Source organism: Dermochelys coriacea, chromosome 6 (genome assembly GCF_009764565.3).
Source record: "Dermochelys coriacea isolate rDerCor1 chromosome 6, rDerCor1.pri.v4, whole genome shotgun sequence".
Classification (NCBI taxonomy): domain Eukaryota; kingdom Metazoa; phylum Chordata; order Testudines; family Dermochelyidae; genus Dermochelys; species Dermochelys coriacea.
Window position 1 is genome coordinate 13607848 of NC_050073.1, and position 15219 is coordinate 13623066.

The 15219-nt window shown below is 53.8% G+C and overlaps 1 protein-coding gene across 2 annotated transcripts; it reads right to left on the reverse strand.

Annotated features, from left to right (window-relative positions):
• Positions 1 to 9743: 9743 nt before the first annotated feature.
• LOC119857349 (interferon-induced transmembrane protein 1-like) lies at positions 9744 to 12903 on the reverse strand. Of its 2 annotated transcripts, XR_006282457.1 has the most exons (3): positions 12480 to 12886; positions 11600 to 12244; positions 10417 to 10556 (listed from the first exon to the last, which is right to left on the reverse strand). XR_006282457.1 is itself a non-coding variant. In XM_038406116.2 (2 exons), exons 1-2 carry the CDS (start codon positions 12743 to 12745, stop codon positions 10383 to 10385), a joined length of 420 nt encoding a protein of 139 aa, XP_038262044.1. In that variant the 5' UTR covers positions 12746 to 12903; the 3' UTR covers positions 9744 to 10382. The 2 variants fall into 2 exon arrangements, 1 of the variants encoding a protein (XP_038262044.1); XM_038406116.2 differs by lacking the exon at positions 11600 to 12244 and having other exon boundaries at positions 9744 to 10556; positions 12500 to 12903.
• Between the last annotated feature and the right edge of the window lie 2316 nt (positions 12904 to 15219).

The following is a 15219-nucleotide window of genomic DNA, read 5'->3' on the forward strand; positions in this document are numbered from 1 at the left end:
TACCAGGATTTTCTTAATCAAAAGTTGTTGTTTTTTAATTTGTGCTGCCTCCTCTAACTCATTTGGTTGTGCCTAGTGAGTGCTTGACAATACATGATTAAGTTGATATATCAAAGAGAAATGTTGCAATGACTTACTCATTAACTCTGGGCCTCTCATTAAGAAAGACCGGACCAGAGTTAAACTCATCTGGAATCCCCTGGTGAGGAAACTGATTGATTTTTACAGAGTGCTCTTACATTTGCTAGTTGATGTGTTGTGTATCTGCTTACCGCAAAACCATCTGTACAGTAATCTGCCCTGTTTAATTCCTAGTTCGGCCAGCCATGTACCAACACCTATCAGGGGTCTTGTATGGTTTCAGTAGCCCTTTTGCACTCTGCTACCGGGATTGATCACAGATTTCACACCTGGACACCACATTCACACCTAGAAAGAACAAAACTGTCTGGTCTCTGTTCTTACACATTTCAGTGCATAGGACATTGATGTATGCTTAGTATTTCTGAGCATGGTCTATGGTGGTATGACACAACATCCTGTGTACAAAAATCTCATATGTAGCAACTTCTCTTGATAGTCCCAACAGATTTATGCCTGGATGCGCCTGGCTCCTTTTGTTTCCTGTCCAGCTAGAACTATTCCCTCAGGCAGCTGTGAGATGGGCTTGGTTTGTGTTTCTTGTTAGCTTATTCAGCCTCATTCCAGAAATGGGTCTGTGTCCTTCTGGGTCCTCTCCCAGCTTTCTCGAGTGCTTGTGAGAGCATGGCTGTTCCCAGGAGCTCCTCACAGGGTCAGTCTCTACTTCCAGGTACAGTCACATTGAAGGATAATCCCAGCCTAGTGCTGTCACACGCAGGGGAGCCTGCCTGGTCCAGTCCCCCTAGAAGGGTCTGTTGGAATCCGAACACACCAATGGCAGATTCCTAGCTTTGCTTTCGGACCTGGTTGGGCTCCCAAGTTCTTTCTCCTGGCTGTGTCGACATCCGCACCTCCAGCGTGAATCACAGCAGCCTTCCTTTGGTTTCAAACAGCCCCAAGGAGCTGATGCAGCAGGGATCACTGGGACGCAGAGCTTTCCTGGCCACATTCCCCTCTTCCCGAGTTGCACCCCCACACCATCCATGGGGGGATAAGGGAGCATAGGAGCTAGTGTGATAGCCCTGTCTAGCAGAGGGGAGCCTGGATGCTGCAGGGAGCCTTCTGTGGCGGGTGGCAGCAGCTCTGGGGCGCCCCATGCTGGTGCCATGGTGTAAAGCAGATGCAGCCTGCAGTCTGCATTTACTAAGGGAAAGAGGAAGGGGAGCACGCTGGCCAGATGGAGAGGCCTGACTCATCCATTTCCCAGTGTGTGGGTTGACTGAGGGCAGATCAGTGTTCTGGCAGCCTGCAGAGGTGGCTTCCCAGAACTGCTCTTGCAAACTCAGATCTGTCTGTTCTCTGATGTGGAACAGCAAGCACTGAACAAAGAAACACATGTTTCAAAGGCCACACAGAAACTGAGCTTTGGCATGGAGGCTGGTGGGAGAGGGAAGAAACCTCTTCCCCCTTGCACAAGGGCCAATCGCAGGTACTGTGCAGGGACTGCTCCCTCCATGCACCCCTGTGAGTGCACAGAGCCCCTAAGGGGCCCCCCACATTCTTCCCCCAAGCAGGGCTGCTCCTGCTGCTGCCCCATGTGCCTCCAAGTGGCTTTCAGTGGCCCTAGCCTTGTGCACACACAGCCTGGTGTTGCTGTCAGTGATGTTGGTGGCAAATGGCCTATTAATCTCAAAGGAGCGGGGAGCTTGCTTAGCTGGATGGGGCCTACGTCGGAGACACCAGAGGACTATCCAAGCCTGCCCCAGCAGGAGTGATAGAGCTATGGTGGTATCTAAGAGCAGAGTCCACACCTCACCAAATCCTGTGGGGGTCCAGCCCAGCTGGCAGCGTGGACAGGTCTGGGATTGATTCCAGGCAACGCAGGGCTGTTCCGCTGGCCAGTATTCAGGGGCTGTTTCTTTTAGGTGGAGAACCTTAGTGTAAACAGGCTGCCAGCTGAGCCCAATCACTGCTAACTCTGGAGCTGAACCAGGGTGAGTCTATAGCAAATGTCCCTCAAGGCATTTTAGCCAGAAACACGCTGGGGAGGAGGGAATGGGGGACTCGTTTTGTTTTGTTTTGTTACCAGTCGGCTATAATGACTCGGACGAAGAATTCAGTCAGATTCCCCCAGCCCCAGGGTTAGACAAAGGCTTGGTTGGGGGAATGATTATCTGCTAAAAGTTCTGCTCCCTTGGCTGATGCAAATGAAATAACTTTGCTGCCTTCTCACAAAGCATGTGGGGGGAAGGGTGTTTACTTTTATGGTAAAAGGAAGTGAATGGCCCTGAACTTACTTTGTTTCTTCATTTACAGTGGCCTTTGAAAATACACGTGACTGATCATGAATTAAAAATTAGAGCTTCTCCCCTGGACATAGCTACTGCCTCTCGGGGGGTGGGGGGGTGGATTAACTACGCGGACGGGAGAAGCACGCTGTGCTGTACGTGAAGATGAGCCCTGGTAGCTGGGCTAGCTGCAAGATCACTGTGTGGAATTCCTATATTTGTACCGCACCATCACCATGGTATCTGGGTGCCTTGGGAAGTGTGGCAAGCTGGTCAGGGACAGAGGCTGGAGCTGGAATAGAGGGAAGCTTTCTGCTTTACCCTTTCTCAGCCTGCTGGTCCCCCTAGGTCAGGAGGAGCAGGAAGAGATGAGTGCAGAGGTGTGGCAGGGAAGGCCGTCAGGCCCAGCTGGGACTGGGAAGTCTGGAGGGGTGGGACGGATGACACTTCTGTGCTTGTTGAACTGGAGAAAGGTGCAAAAGGAAGGGGAGCTCCTGGACTCTCAGACAAAACCATCCTCCTCTTCCCTGCTCAGTGAAGTGGTCTCTCAGTAACATCTGCCTACACTAGACTCTTGTACCCTGAGTTAATTGCCACTCACTTATGTCTAGGTACAACTATCTAGTGAAGCTGTAACCCACTGGTTGGTTAGTACGTGTGACAGGCCCCGCTCTGTGCCACTCCGCAGAGGGTCCAGGTCTTTCCAACCCCAGCTAGTGAGCTTTGGCTCAAGATATAGCTGTAGCTCAGACTTTTAGCCCTGGAGATCCCCCTGCGTCAGCCCCAATGGCAACTGTTGTGGGGGAAAAGCCCTAAGTTCACAAAGCAGACAGCACAACTGATCAGAGACCGATTTTCATAGAGCCTTGGGAATGTCCTTACCTCTAACTGTAACCAGCCTTTTCTCAACCTCCCACGACAGACATCTTCATAGAACAGAATCCTAGAAGATTAGAGTTGGAAATCCTGAGGAGGTCGTCTAGTCCAACCCCCTGCTCACCCCCTCTGCTCTTGCTAAATTTGGCAGTGTCACTCCTGGCACTGGTCATGAGGGATAGCTCAGTGGTTTGAGCATTAGCTTGCTAAACCCAGGGTTGTGAGTTCAATCCTTGAGGGGGCCATTTAGGGATTTGGGGCAAAAATTGGGGATTGGTCCTGCTTTGAGCAGGGGGTTGGACTAGATGATCTCCTGAGGTCCCTTCCAACCCTGATATTCTATGTGCAAGGTGCCCAGGGATCATCTGACAAGGGTGAAGAATTGCAGGAAGAAAAACATTTTTTCTGACACTGAACAAGGAGCTTTGTCAGCATAAGAAAAGCAATCCTGTCCCTGCAGCTAATCTCTGCTTCTCCCTCACCCCCAGGGGCTTCCTGCTACAGTGCTAAAGGAACAGCACCCCCAGCCTTGGGAGGGGTGTCACCTATTGGTGTGGACAGGCTAAACCTGAGCAGCAGGGAGTACTGTTGCTGCTCTTCTCTCTCCTCCCACCCCTTTTCCTTTTCAGTATGAAGAAAGAAGATCTATAACAGGAAAGGGCAGCAGGGCATGAGTGAGGAGGAGCAGTCCTACCTACCGATGAAGTGAGCTGTAGGTCACGAAAGCCTATGCTCAAATAAATTTGTTAGTCTCTAAGGTGCCACAAGTCCTCCTTTTCTTTCTGCGAATACAGACTAACATGGCTGCTACTCTGAAACCAGTCCTACCTCTGCAGTTCTCCCCAGCCCTGTTACTCTATGCCCACCCCTTTCCTGCAGTCCCTGGCACTGTTACCTTAATCTCCTCCACTCAAAGGCCCTGTACATACACCCACTTATGTATAACTCATGTCGCTCTGGGGTGTGAATAAGCCATTCCCTGAGTGACATAAGTTACACGGACCTAAGCAATGGCGTGGACAGCACTATGTTGGGAGGAGAGCTTCTCTCGCCAATTTAGCCACCGCCTCTCACAGAGATGGAGTTGTTATGCCAACGGGAGAGCTGCCTGCAGGGTTCAGGAAAGCAACAACCACCTAGCTAGGCTGGAGCAGTGTTTCTGGGTGTACTTGCTTTCTCTTCCTGTGGTGGGGGGAATAACAACTGGAACCGATGGTTCAATGGGCTGATCCAATCTCAGAATGTCAGTGTTCTGTAACAAACTGGGGAGGTTACTAACTCTTCATCAATTCACACATATCCAAGGGGCTCTGGGCGCCTTACCAACAAATGAATAGAAACCATGATTTATCCTAGATCAGACAAGATCCCAAAACAGGTCTAGAAGTGGCAGAGCACAGTGCTACTCGTCTTACAGCTGCCACCCTGCCTGTTCTACAATGGGAATATTTTTCTGGTTGGGATCAAGACTCTTTAAACTTTAATCCCATGAGGAAAACAATTTCTTTCTTTAAAGCTGATTGTTTTCTCAACATCCCCCCAACACCACCACCCTCCAGTCTCAAGCAGCCAGCAGCTTTTGTCCTGTTTGCACACAAAGGGCCAGATCCTGGCCTCCCCTGTATTCCAGCACAAGGGAGCAGGGGAGGTGTAATGCACCCCTTGATGCTCACTGCTGTTTTGTGAGCACTGGGAGAATCTAGGCTCTGCAGCTCCACTCGGTTCCCTGCTCGTCTCATGCAGGTGGATGGAAGAGGGGGCAGGAAGTGGGCAAAGTCTGGCTCCGCCCCCACACTGTGCCCAGTGGAATAGCTAGGCTGGCATGTGCTGTGACAGGTAAAGACTCAGCACCGCTTACTCCCTCCTTGGGGCAGCAGGGAGTCTGGGTGGGGGATTGTGAATCCCCAAGGGCTGTGGTGCTCCAGGGGCAGAGTGGTGATGTGCCCCTTAGTGCGGGTTAGACCACAAATGGAATCTAGCTCAAAGGGGGGGGGGGTTACCAGCTGTTCATAGTTTCACTGAGCAGGTGTTGGTGTGCCTGAAAATAAGGCCGCCAGGATTGTATACCCCACGTGAGGCACCTGGCAACACCAAGTGGAGTCAGTGGGAGCTCCAGATGCTCAGTATTTCTGAGCTTCCCAAACCAGCCACTCTGGGAAATGCAGGCGGACTAGTGTGAGACAGCGAGCTGCTCTGAGCCTTTGTCTCTTGCTAGCACAGCGCTAGCTTCCTCCCCGCAGGAATGCGGGGGCCCAGCCAGCCACCTCCTCTCACAGTTTCCTCAGCTTTGAAGCCAAGCAGTCAACTGTTACCATCTGGACAAGGGATCAGTTACCTCCTCCCCCTGCTAGCAGCCTGGCTTTGGCTTTCAGCTGGGCCAGAACCTGAGCCGTGGTTCAAAACGCTCCCTGAACTTTGGGGAAGTTTGGATCTGGGTCCAAACTTCATGGCTGTTTCCTATATCTTCAAGGGTCTGGACTGAAGCCTGGGATCCCAAAGTTTGGTTGGGCTCCCCCATTACAGCTCTGACCCCTATTTCTCTCTACTGGGCTGAATCAAAATCCTGGCTCCTAATCCTGTCTGGTAGCATTTTATCCCCACTTGGCCTGGGTGGACATGACTGCCCAAGGGGCAGGGCAATGAAGCATTAGACCTGGGGACGATCATATTAAAAATAGACGAGATCCCTTCCTCATTCACTGAGTCCCAACTGCTGAACTGCTTGGGGAGAGTCAACCCACCCAGCAGCTGTAAACAGGACAAAGGTAATTGAATCCAATACAAGCCCTTCTGGGAAACCCCAGTGGCCAGATCTGCCAGTAAGTGCAGGCTTGGAATTAGCATGAATTAAAGCAATCAGATGCAGCAGAATGTGTGATGCCCTGATAGGACATGCGGGGGTGAGAGGTTTGCCAGGTTTGTTTGGACGTATCCCTGGAGGTTTCATTACATGACATAATCTTTAATTAAAAATTAATTTCTGGGGACTAGGACAATGCTGGAAGGTTGGCAGGCACCCTTACTTGGTGAGGGTTAGGCAAGAAGTGGAGTTCCAGTAACTCCAAGGCATATCAGTATGAGGCCAAAACATACACCTGGCGGGGCCTTATTCCCAAGGGTAATATGAACTCTTAAGGAAAACCCTGCCGTCCAGGGAAGTATTTTGAAGGTGAAGGGACTCATTGAACACGGGATTAGAGCCTGTGTGAGGAAAATGACTCCACAATAGTTATGTTTTAAGGACAAAATATTTTAATCCACTTTTTTTAAAAGAGATCTGCTCCATTTTTAGGGCTTATCCTTTTTGGTTTTTATTTTATTTTATTTTTCCCAGGAATGCACTGGTGTTTATTACCCCAATGACAAAAACAGGTGAAAATTGGTGCAAAAAGCTATTAATAATTTTTCTGGGTAAATATTTGGGTTTATTTTGGTGGATGGAAGGAGGAGGGAAGTATTCAGTAGATTAATGCTTTGATGAATGGAATTAATTGTGGTTTGCTGCAGAACTAAAACAGAACTCAAAACCCAATACCCCCTCTGAGTGTAAGAAAACAATAGATCTCTAATCCTCAAATAAAGCTTTTCATTTGAATAAACAGTTTACTGTTAGTAGACTTACATATTAGCCTATAAATATTTATATTTAATAATTGGGCCACACCATTTGCAGTTAATACACTCAACTGCATCCTTTTCTCGTGTTTTGGTTTTTAACTTTTGAATACTTCCTTGTGGTCTGAAACATATTCTGATACTGATATTCATTTTCTTCCCATTTTAGTGTGTCAGATCTTTAAACGGTTATCTGCTAACAGCGTGAAATGGTGGGCCTGAGATTCATCAGTACATTCAGATGCACATGTATAACCCATGTGCCTAATAGGAAGATATCTCTTTAATGGGCCAGAGGCCAATGATGTACCCCGGGGCGTGGTTGCTCCAGTTGCAGTAGAGGAATAAACATGGTTCTAGAGAAGCACTTCGGAATGGAAGGGCCTCAAGCAAGAGAGTTCAGCTCTGGATTTAAACTTTCCCAGAATGACCATGGGTTACTCTCACCTGCAGGGGTGTGGGCAATGCATCACTCCCATCTCTTATGGGACTTGTCACAGGGAAGAAGACAGAAGGAGAGCCTTAATCTCACACACACACACACACACACCTGCAAAAAGCTTGAATGTAAGGTACTGACTCTGTAAGACTGGCTGTAGTTAAGCAGGGCTAGCTGGTAACAGGGCAGAGGCTGGATGGGCTAAGCTGTTTCCATCAGAAAGCAAAGAGACAACTAGCAAAACTTTTTTTAAAAAAAACCCCACAAACACCCCCCACCAGCCTTAGTCAGTTGCCCAGTGGGGCAAGAGCAGGGTTTCAGCAGGGGTCTGGACTAGTGAGCCAAGCAATGAGCAGGAGGAGGTGCTCTAGGGCCTGTTGCTGCTCCCATTGCAGTCCATGGGAGCTGCATCAGACCCCTTCACCTAATACAAGAACCAGGGGTCACCCCTCACCCAATGAAATTGATAGGCCGCAGGTTTAAAACAAACATAAGGAAAAAGAATTTTCACACAACGCACTGTCAACCTGTGGAACTCATTGCCAGGGGATGTTGTGAAGGCCAATATAACTGGGTTCAGAAAAGAACTAGATGAGTTTATGGAAGATAGGTCCATAAAGAGGTATTAGTCAAGATGGCCAGGGACGCAACCCCATGCTCTGGGTGTCACTAAACTTCTGAATGCCAGAGGCTGGGACTGGACAATAGAGGGATCACTCCATAATTGCCCTGTTCTTTTTATTCCCACTGAAGCATCTGGCACGGGCCACTGTCGTATGGCTCACTCATCTGACCCAGCATGGCCATTCTTCTGCGTGGGACATCATAGAGGGGCTAGTGCAGAGGTGGGCAAACTATGGCCCCGTCCTGCTCTGGCCCTGTCAGGCAGCATGGCTGGCTCTTGCCAGGCGGCGGGGCTGCAAGCTCCTGCTGCTCTGAGCAGCATGGTAAGGGGGCGGGGAGCGGGGGGGTTGGATAAGGGGCAGGCTGTCCCCGGGGCGGTCAGGGGACAGGGAGCAGGGGGCAGTTGGATAGGCGTGGGAGTCCCAGGGGGCTGTCAGGGGGTGGGGGTGTGGATAGGGATTGGGGCAGTCAGGGGACAGCGAACAGGGCGAGAGGCTGATAGGGGGTGTGGTCCCAGGGAGCGGTTGGGGCGGGGGTGTGGATAGGGGTCGGGGCAGTCAGGGGACAGAGAGCAAGGGGAAGTTGGATGGGGTGGAGGTTCTGGGTGCAGTGTCAGGGGACAGGGAACAGCGGGGGGTTGGATAGGCATGGGAGTCCCAGGGGACCTGTCTTGGGGGTATGTGGATAGGGGTCAGGGCTGTCAGGGGACAGGGAGCAGGAGGGGTTGGATAGGGGATGGGGTATTGGGGCGGTCCCGGCAGGGGGCAGTCAGGGGACAAGGAGCAGAGGGGGTTGGATGGGTCAGGGATTCTGAGCGGGGCAGGAAGTGGGAGGGGCAGATAGGGGGCAGGGGCCAGGCTGTTTGGGGAGGCACAGCCTTCCCTACCCGCCCTCCATATAGTTTCGCAGCCCCGTTGTGGCCCTCAGGGCCAAAACATTTGCCCACCCCGGGCTAGCACCTCGCTGGTGCAGCAGAGCCTGTGATCAGCCTGCTGGCCAGTGAATGAAGCTAATGTGGATATTGCCTGTCACTAACAGGCTGGATGTTCTGGCTTCTTTCAGCGCCTTTCCTCGCTGTAGCTAAGTGAGTTATCTCCTCACTTCCCCGGGACCCTTCTCCCACCTCTCCCCCAGCAGCCTGTCCGGGCCATGGGGCCACTGCCAGCTGGGAGGGGAGGCTGCCTTTCTAGGGACCCTGACTGGCCTCCGAGAATCAGTCTCCTCCCGTTTCCTCTCCCTCCCAGCCTAGTTTACAGCAATGGCTGGGTGCCATGCTCTTGCCAACTCCTGCTGCGGGCCTACAGAGGATATGGCTTTCTGCTGCTTGGCCCCCCCACTGTGAGTCCTCTCCCTCTGCTCCCTGGGGTGAGCCCTCCCCATCACTGTCCTCCCTCCCAGCACACTTCGGTGGCAGCACGCGCTCACTCGGTCTCCTAGGCATAGCCCCACTCTTGGGGTACGCGCCTCTCATCGGTATGTAGCAGGCTCTGGGGTGCTGGATTCGCCAATGGCTTCTGGCTCCAGTGTCTCCATTGTACCTGCCCCACTCGCTGTGCCTCCTCTGGGACTGGCGGGCAGCCTCCAGCTAGCTGCAGAAGGGCCTCTGTGTGGCCTTCCAGTCCCTCTTGGTGAGCACCCCGTGCCTAACTCATGCCCCTCCTGGCCTGCTCACATGCCTGGGGGCAGGCTGAGCCCACTGGCCCAACTAGCAGAGCCATGGTAGAAATGCTGGGGGAAGCCAGAGGCCCCACACTCCTCCTCAACCCACCACTCGGAGCCATGTAGGCGTTTGAGAATTTTGGCCGCAAAAAATAAGCCGGTTTACAAGAGAGAAAGAAAAGTTTATTAGAGCCATTCCCCTGGCTCGCGGTTCTACTTCAAATCACTCTATGAGTGCCCGTCTCCGCAGAGACACCAGGTGGTATGTCACCCGCAGGAGAGCTGCCACCCTTCCCCTGGAGCCCATCCGGTCTCTTGTGCCAAGAAGGGCTGGCTCACATCACTCCACTGCGCAGTGCCCTGCCGGGCAGCCAGTGAGCAGCCCAGCTGCTGGACTGTGGATGGAGAGTAGGCCAGTCACCCTCAGAGGAAAGGTGGTGGCGGGTGAAGCAGAGTGGTATGGGGAGTGTCCCATGGAGGTGACACAGCAGTGCCCTGGCATGAACCCCTGTGCCTAAGCGTGTTGGTGGAAAGGAGGACAGGGGAGAGAGCATCTCTGAGGATGAGAGTGCTGCCCGCTGTGTGTAGGACAACAGCTGGAGTGCCACCCTGCAGCCAGGAGGAGAGCATTGCTCTTTCCCCAGCTCCCCAAACAGCAGGAGGCGGCCAGGCGCCAGTAGTGAGGGAGCAAGCAGAGCTGGAGAGGGAGGTCAGAAGCGTAGGAAGTGTGGCAGGGGGAGCCCTGCCTGTGGGGCGATGTAACAGCCAGGACACCCCCTCCCCGGCCGGCAGCGGCCGGTCTAGTCTCCAGGATGCATTGCGTGTGTGACAACGATGACCCCTGTTGCCACGAGGATGATGACGAGGATGAGCAAAAGGAGGGACAGGACCAGGGCCATGATGTTCAGGCACTTGGCGGTGGAGCCGTAGCTGCTTGCGCCGCTGTGGTCGCCGACGACTTTACGATCCCTGGCCTGGAGGGAGGGAGGCAGGCAAATACAGCGTGTGATCCTCGTGCTTGGGGGCAGGGTGTGTGAACCTCTGGGCTTGCAGTCCCAGGGCCTCAAATTTCCCTGCACTCAGGCTGGGGTGTGCCAGTCTCAGAGGGCTCCCCCTTGCAGGCGTGGGCAGGGGTGTATGAATTTCAGGAAATGGGCCTGTGGGAATCTTGGGGGGCTCATGTGGGAGAATCTCAAGGCCTTGGGGCAGTGGCTCTCAAACTTTTGTACTGGTGGCCCCTTTCACATAGCAAGCTTCTGAGTGCGACCCCCCCCCATAAATACATTTAAAAGTGTTTTTAATTTAACACCATTATAAATGCCGGAGGCAAAGCAGGGTTTGGGGTGGAGGTTGACAGCTTGTGACCTCTCATGTAATAATCTTGCGACCCCCTGAGGGTTCCCGACCCCTGGTTTGAGAACCCCTGCCCTGGGGCGATGGGCGGATGTGATGTCAGGGGTGCTCAGAGCTTGGCTGTGGGGTGAGCAGCTGAGCCCACAGGGGGATGGGTGTGTCTGAACGCAGGAGCCCTGGGGGCTGGGTTTAGGACCAAGCTGTGTGTTTATCAGCAGCCTGCAGGAAACAGGTGTTGTTCATGGGTAGAGAGAAACAACCAGGAAACTCCCCAGAAGGCCAGGGCTGGGATGGGGGCAGCGAGTTCCTGCAGCATTGCTATGCCCTCTGTTACAGACGGGCTGAGTGCGAGCGGCTGGAGGTGGGAGACCTGTTGGATCCCCAAGGCCTTAGTTAGAGCCTTACAAAGTTGCATGGGGGCTTATGTGTGACCCCCAAGTCTGTAACGGGAGAGGCGCAGTCCCCATCAGCCCTGAGGTCCCTGCGCGTTTAGACTCAGCCCCCTTCTCTCTTCCAGCTGTGAGGTTTCCTACATCTGGGGCTCAGCCCCTTGATTCTGGTTCTCTTCCCTTTTAGGGCAGCTCTGTGAGCGACAGCACCCCCTTGCCCCAGCCACATGGCTGTAGCATGTCCGCTCTCCCCCTCCCACCCCCGAGGTGCTCACCATTAGTGCTCAGCCCCCAGCAACGGGGTCCCCACACTCAGGGCCTCCTTTGCTGTTCCAGTTGTCTCTTATACTTGGCCAGCAACTGTTTATTATCTCCTTGCTCTGGCGCCAGAGCCGGGCTCTGGCAGGAAGAGGCCCAGCATGGGAGTGCCGCACGCTCTCTCAAGGCTGGGGAAAGGGGGTGGGGCGGCGGGTTGTGAAGCTGACAGAGCTGGAAAGTTGCTACTAAATTTTGTCCGTTCCCAGGGCCAGAGGGTGACTTAATGGGGCAGCACAGACTCCTGGCACCAGTGGGGGGACCCCTCAGCCCAGCCTGTGTAGCCTCAGACACTCATGCCCAGGTGCTCTCGGGTCACCCCCTTTGGGGAGAGTAAACAGCAGGTGGGGAATGAGAAGACGCCTGTTCGGGGGCAGAGAGACAGGCTACAGTGGCCACGTCTAGGTCAGCCTGAGACCAAGGGCTAATCACGTCAAGGGAAGAGCCTCACCTCAGCTGCAGCCAAGTGTACGCGCACACACTCATGCCACCGCAGCCCACGGCCGCAGGCGATTTCCCCGCCCGCCACAGGCTCACCCGTGGACACACGGCATGCACACGCAGGGTAGGTCCCGTGGACACACGGCATGCACACGCAGGGTAGGTCCCGTGGACACACGGCATGCACACGCAGGGTAGGTCCCGTGGACACACGGCATGCACACACAGGGTAGGTCCCGTGGACACATGGCATGCACACGCAGGGTAGGTCCCGTGGACACACGGCATGCACACGCAGGGTAGGTCCCGTGGACACACGGCATGCACACGCAGGGTAGGTCCCGTGGACACATGGCATGCACACACAGGGTAGGTCCCGTGGACACATGGCATGCACACGCAGGGCAGGCCCCTCTCACCTTGACGGAGAAAACCAGAGCCATGAAGCCGAGGCAGCAGAAGTTCACGTAGAGGGTGCTGAAGATGGACCAGATGATGTGGTCGCGGGGAGGGGGCTGGTACGGGTGCATGCTGATAACTGTGGAGCTGATGGTGGCCCCTTGGGGGACCACTCCGATCTCACACTCTTCCTTCAGGTGCTCATAGTTGTGGTTTGGGAAGGGCTGGTTGCTGCGGGCCGGGAAGGCGTACGGGATGTTGTCCATCTTCCCTCCAGGTGACCGACAGCTGCTGGCAGAGCCTGGGTAAAGAGGAATCTGCTCTAATCTCCCAGGCAGATCTCAGGACTGGGGCAGCCTGGAGCTCAGAGCAAGGAGGGAGGAGGTGGAGCTGCAGGAGAGGGCTGGCCCTTGGTTTCCTGTTCTGTGTGCGGTCCTCTTTGTATTTCCCTACCTCCCCACTGTAAGTTTCAATTTCTCAGCCATTTGAGAGCAATCTGGAGAACAGAAAGGTTTCCTCTGCCAGCTGGGGACCCAAAGCCCTGCAACCACAAAAGGCCTGTGGGTAGGGTCACTCGAATCCCGATATTAGGGGCTTTGTCTTGTATAGGACCTTATTACCCTGGTATTATCCTGATTTTTCACACTTGCTCTTTGGTCACCGGTATGGGCCTCAGCCCTCTTCCCTGGTATTTGCTTTCCCAGCTGCTCAGCCAACACCCTGGAGTGTCCACCCCGACTAAGTGGGCAACAGCTGAGAGTACAGCTCTTGCTGCACTGTTTACCATCACTTTTATCCCCACCCCTGTTTGCTATCGCTGGGTGGGATGGGGCCACAGAAAGACAGGCCCAGTGGGTTGAGGGCACTACACCCCAATAGCTGGAGTAAACGTGCAAGGCCCCGCTCAAGGTGTTTTACCCAGGCTCCTGCTCCTAGCACATGGAGCTCTAGAAATATAGGCTGGGATTTTTGAGAGCCCAAGGGACATAGGCACCCAGCTTCCCACCAAGCAGTCCAAAAACAGGATCAGGCATCTCACACTCCATGACACATGTATGGAACAGATTAGCGCAGATGTGATACAACCATGAACAGCAGGAAGTAAATAGACCAGTGCGTAACAATAGTTTGACCCTATATACCATAGATTTCCCTTTGCACCATTGAGTAGAAAGCATAGATCTCAAAGTTCTTTACAAAAAAGGGATCCGTTATCATTGCTTTCCTTTTACAGATGGGGAAACTGAGGCATGGGCCAGTGAAGTGACTTGCTGAGGGTCACCGACTGAGTCCGTAGCAAAGCTCAGAATAGAACTCAGGGTTTCAGATTCCCAGCTCATGCTGCTAAATCAAACTTGCTTCTAACTGCAGGCAGGAGTGCAACTATAACACTGACATATAGCGCACAAACGGCAGTGATGGCAAATGCTGCTGGGCTAATGGGAATCCTGGTAGTGGGCAGACTTGGAGGAGCATTGCCACCATCTTGGTCTTCCAAGGCTTGTCCTTGTTTCCATGGATCTGCCCCCTTCCCGGGGCCTGTGCTAAGTTCCCATCCCATGACATATATGTCTGTCAGGATTGGAAGTGGCAGTGTCCTATCACAAGATAGCAGAACCATGTTGCGATGCACTCTCATGCATTACACTTATTGGTCCTGCGCAAAATAGAGCAAAGGTGGCAACCCACTTAAATCGGGGGGGGGAAGGAGGGGGGAGATGGTCTGTCCAAGTGACTCCTGTGGCCAGGAGGTGGGTTGGGGAGCAGCACTCTGGCAGAAGGAGAAGGCCTCTCTAGGAGCCAGGCCAGGGCTGTGAGGCTCAGCCAGGGAAGCTGCTCCTCCTTCAGCTCACTGGAGGCTGGGCATCAGTGATTTGTGAGGAGGTCTGGGGAAAGTCTGGAGCTGTCTGTTTGCTGGGGGATTAGCTGGTTTGCACACTTTCCCTGCTGGGTGGGGATTAGGGGTAGCTCTGCTGAGGGGAGCTGTCTTCGCAAGCCCTGCTGTTTGCTCAGGCCCTAGGCCAGTGCCGTCTTCGCTAGCAAACAGGGGCGCTGTAGTTCTCCCCCAATTTGGCCCCACCAGTGCCGGGGATGGCGGGAGCACTAGGGTAGACAGGCCATGGGGTGGTTCTCACCAGCCCCAGCAGGGTTAGAGAATGGGACGGTAAAGGTGCCTGTGCCTGTCTACGCTACTGCTCCTGCCATGATTACCCTGGGTGGAGCTGGCTGGGGGGGGCGAACTAAAGCTAGAGTTAGCTAGTGGAGATACCCCCCCACAGGGGACCCTGCACGTACACTCCCGGCCCTCCTGTCCTAGGGCCAAAGGCTCGGTTAGGAGCTCTGAGGGGCTCCCCATCTCCTTGAGCCCGCCCTACGGCGGAGGCGACCTGGGACTGGATTGACGTTTGCCCAGTGGTCTGGCGCAGGTGTGGGCGCAGTGACAGTGACCGATCCCCGCTGTCCTGCCGACGCGGTGGAGACAAAGCAGTGGCAACTGTTTCCCCCTCCTGTGTGACTGGTCAAAAGGCTGCAGAAGTGGTGCAAAGTTATGTGGTTTCCCATGAAGATGTGATTCTGCACCTTTCACTCCCTTCATCCAAGCTTCTCCGCTGGCCCTGGGGCTGGGAAGGCCTCTCTGCTCAGGAATCTCTCATCTGTGCCTCTCCCCAAACAACCTCTCCCAGAGCAGCAGCACAGAGCTTCCCTGTAACGGTCAAAGGGGCCGGGATGCAACTGGCTG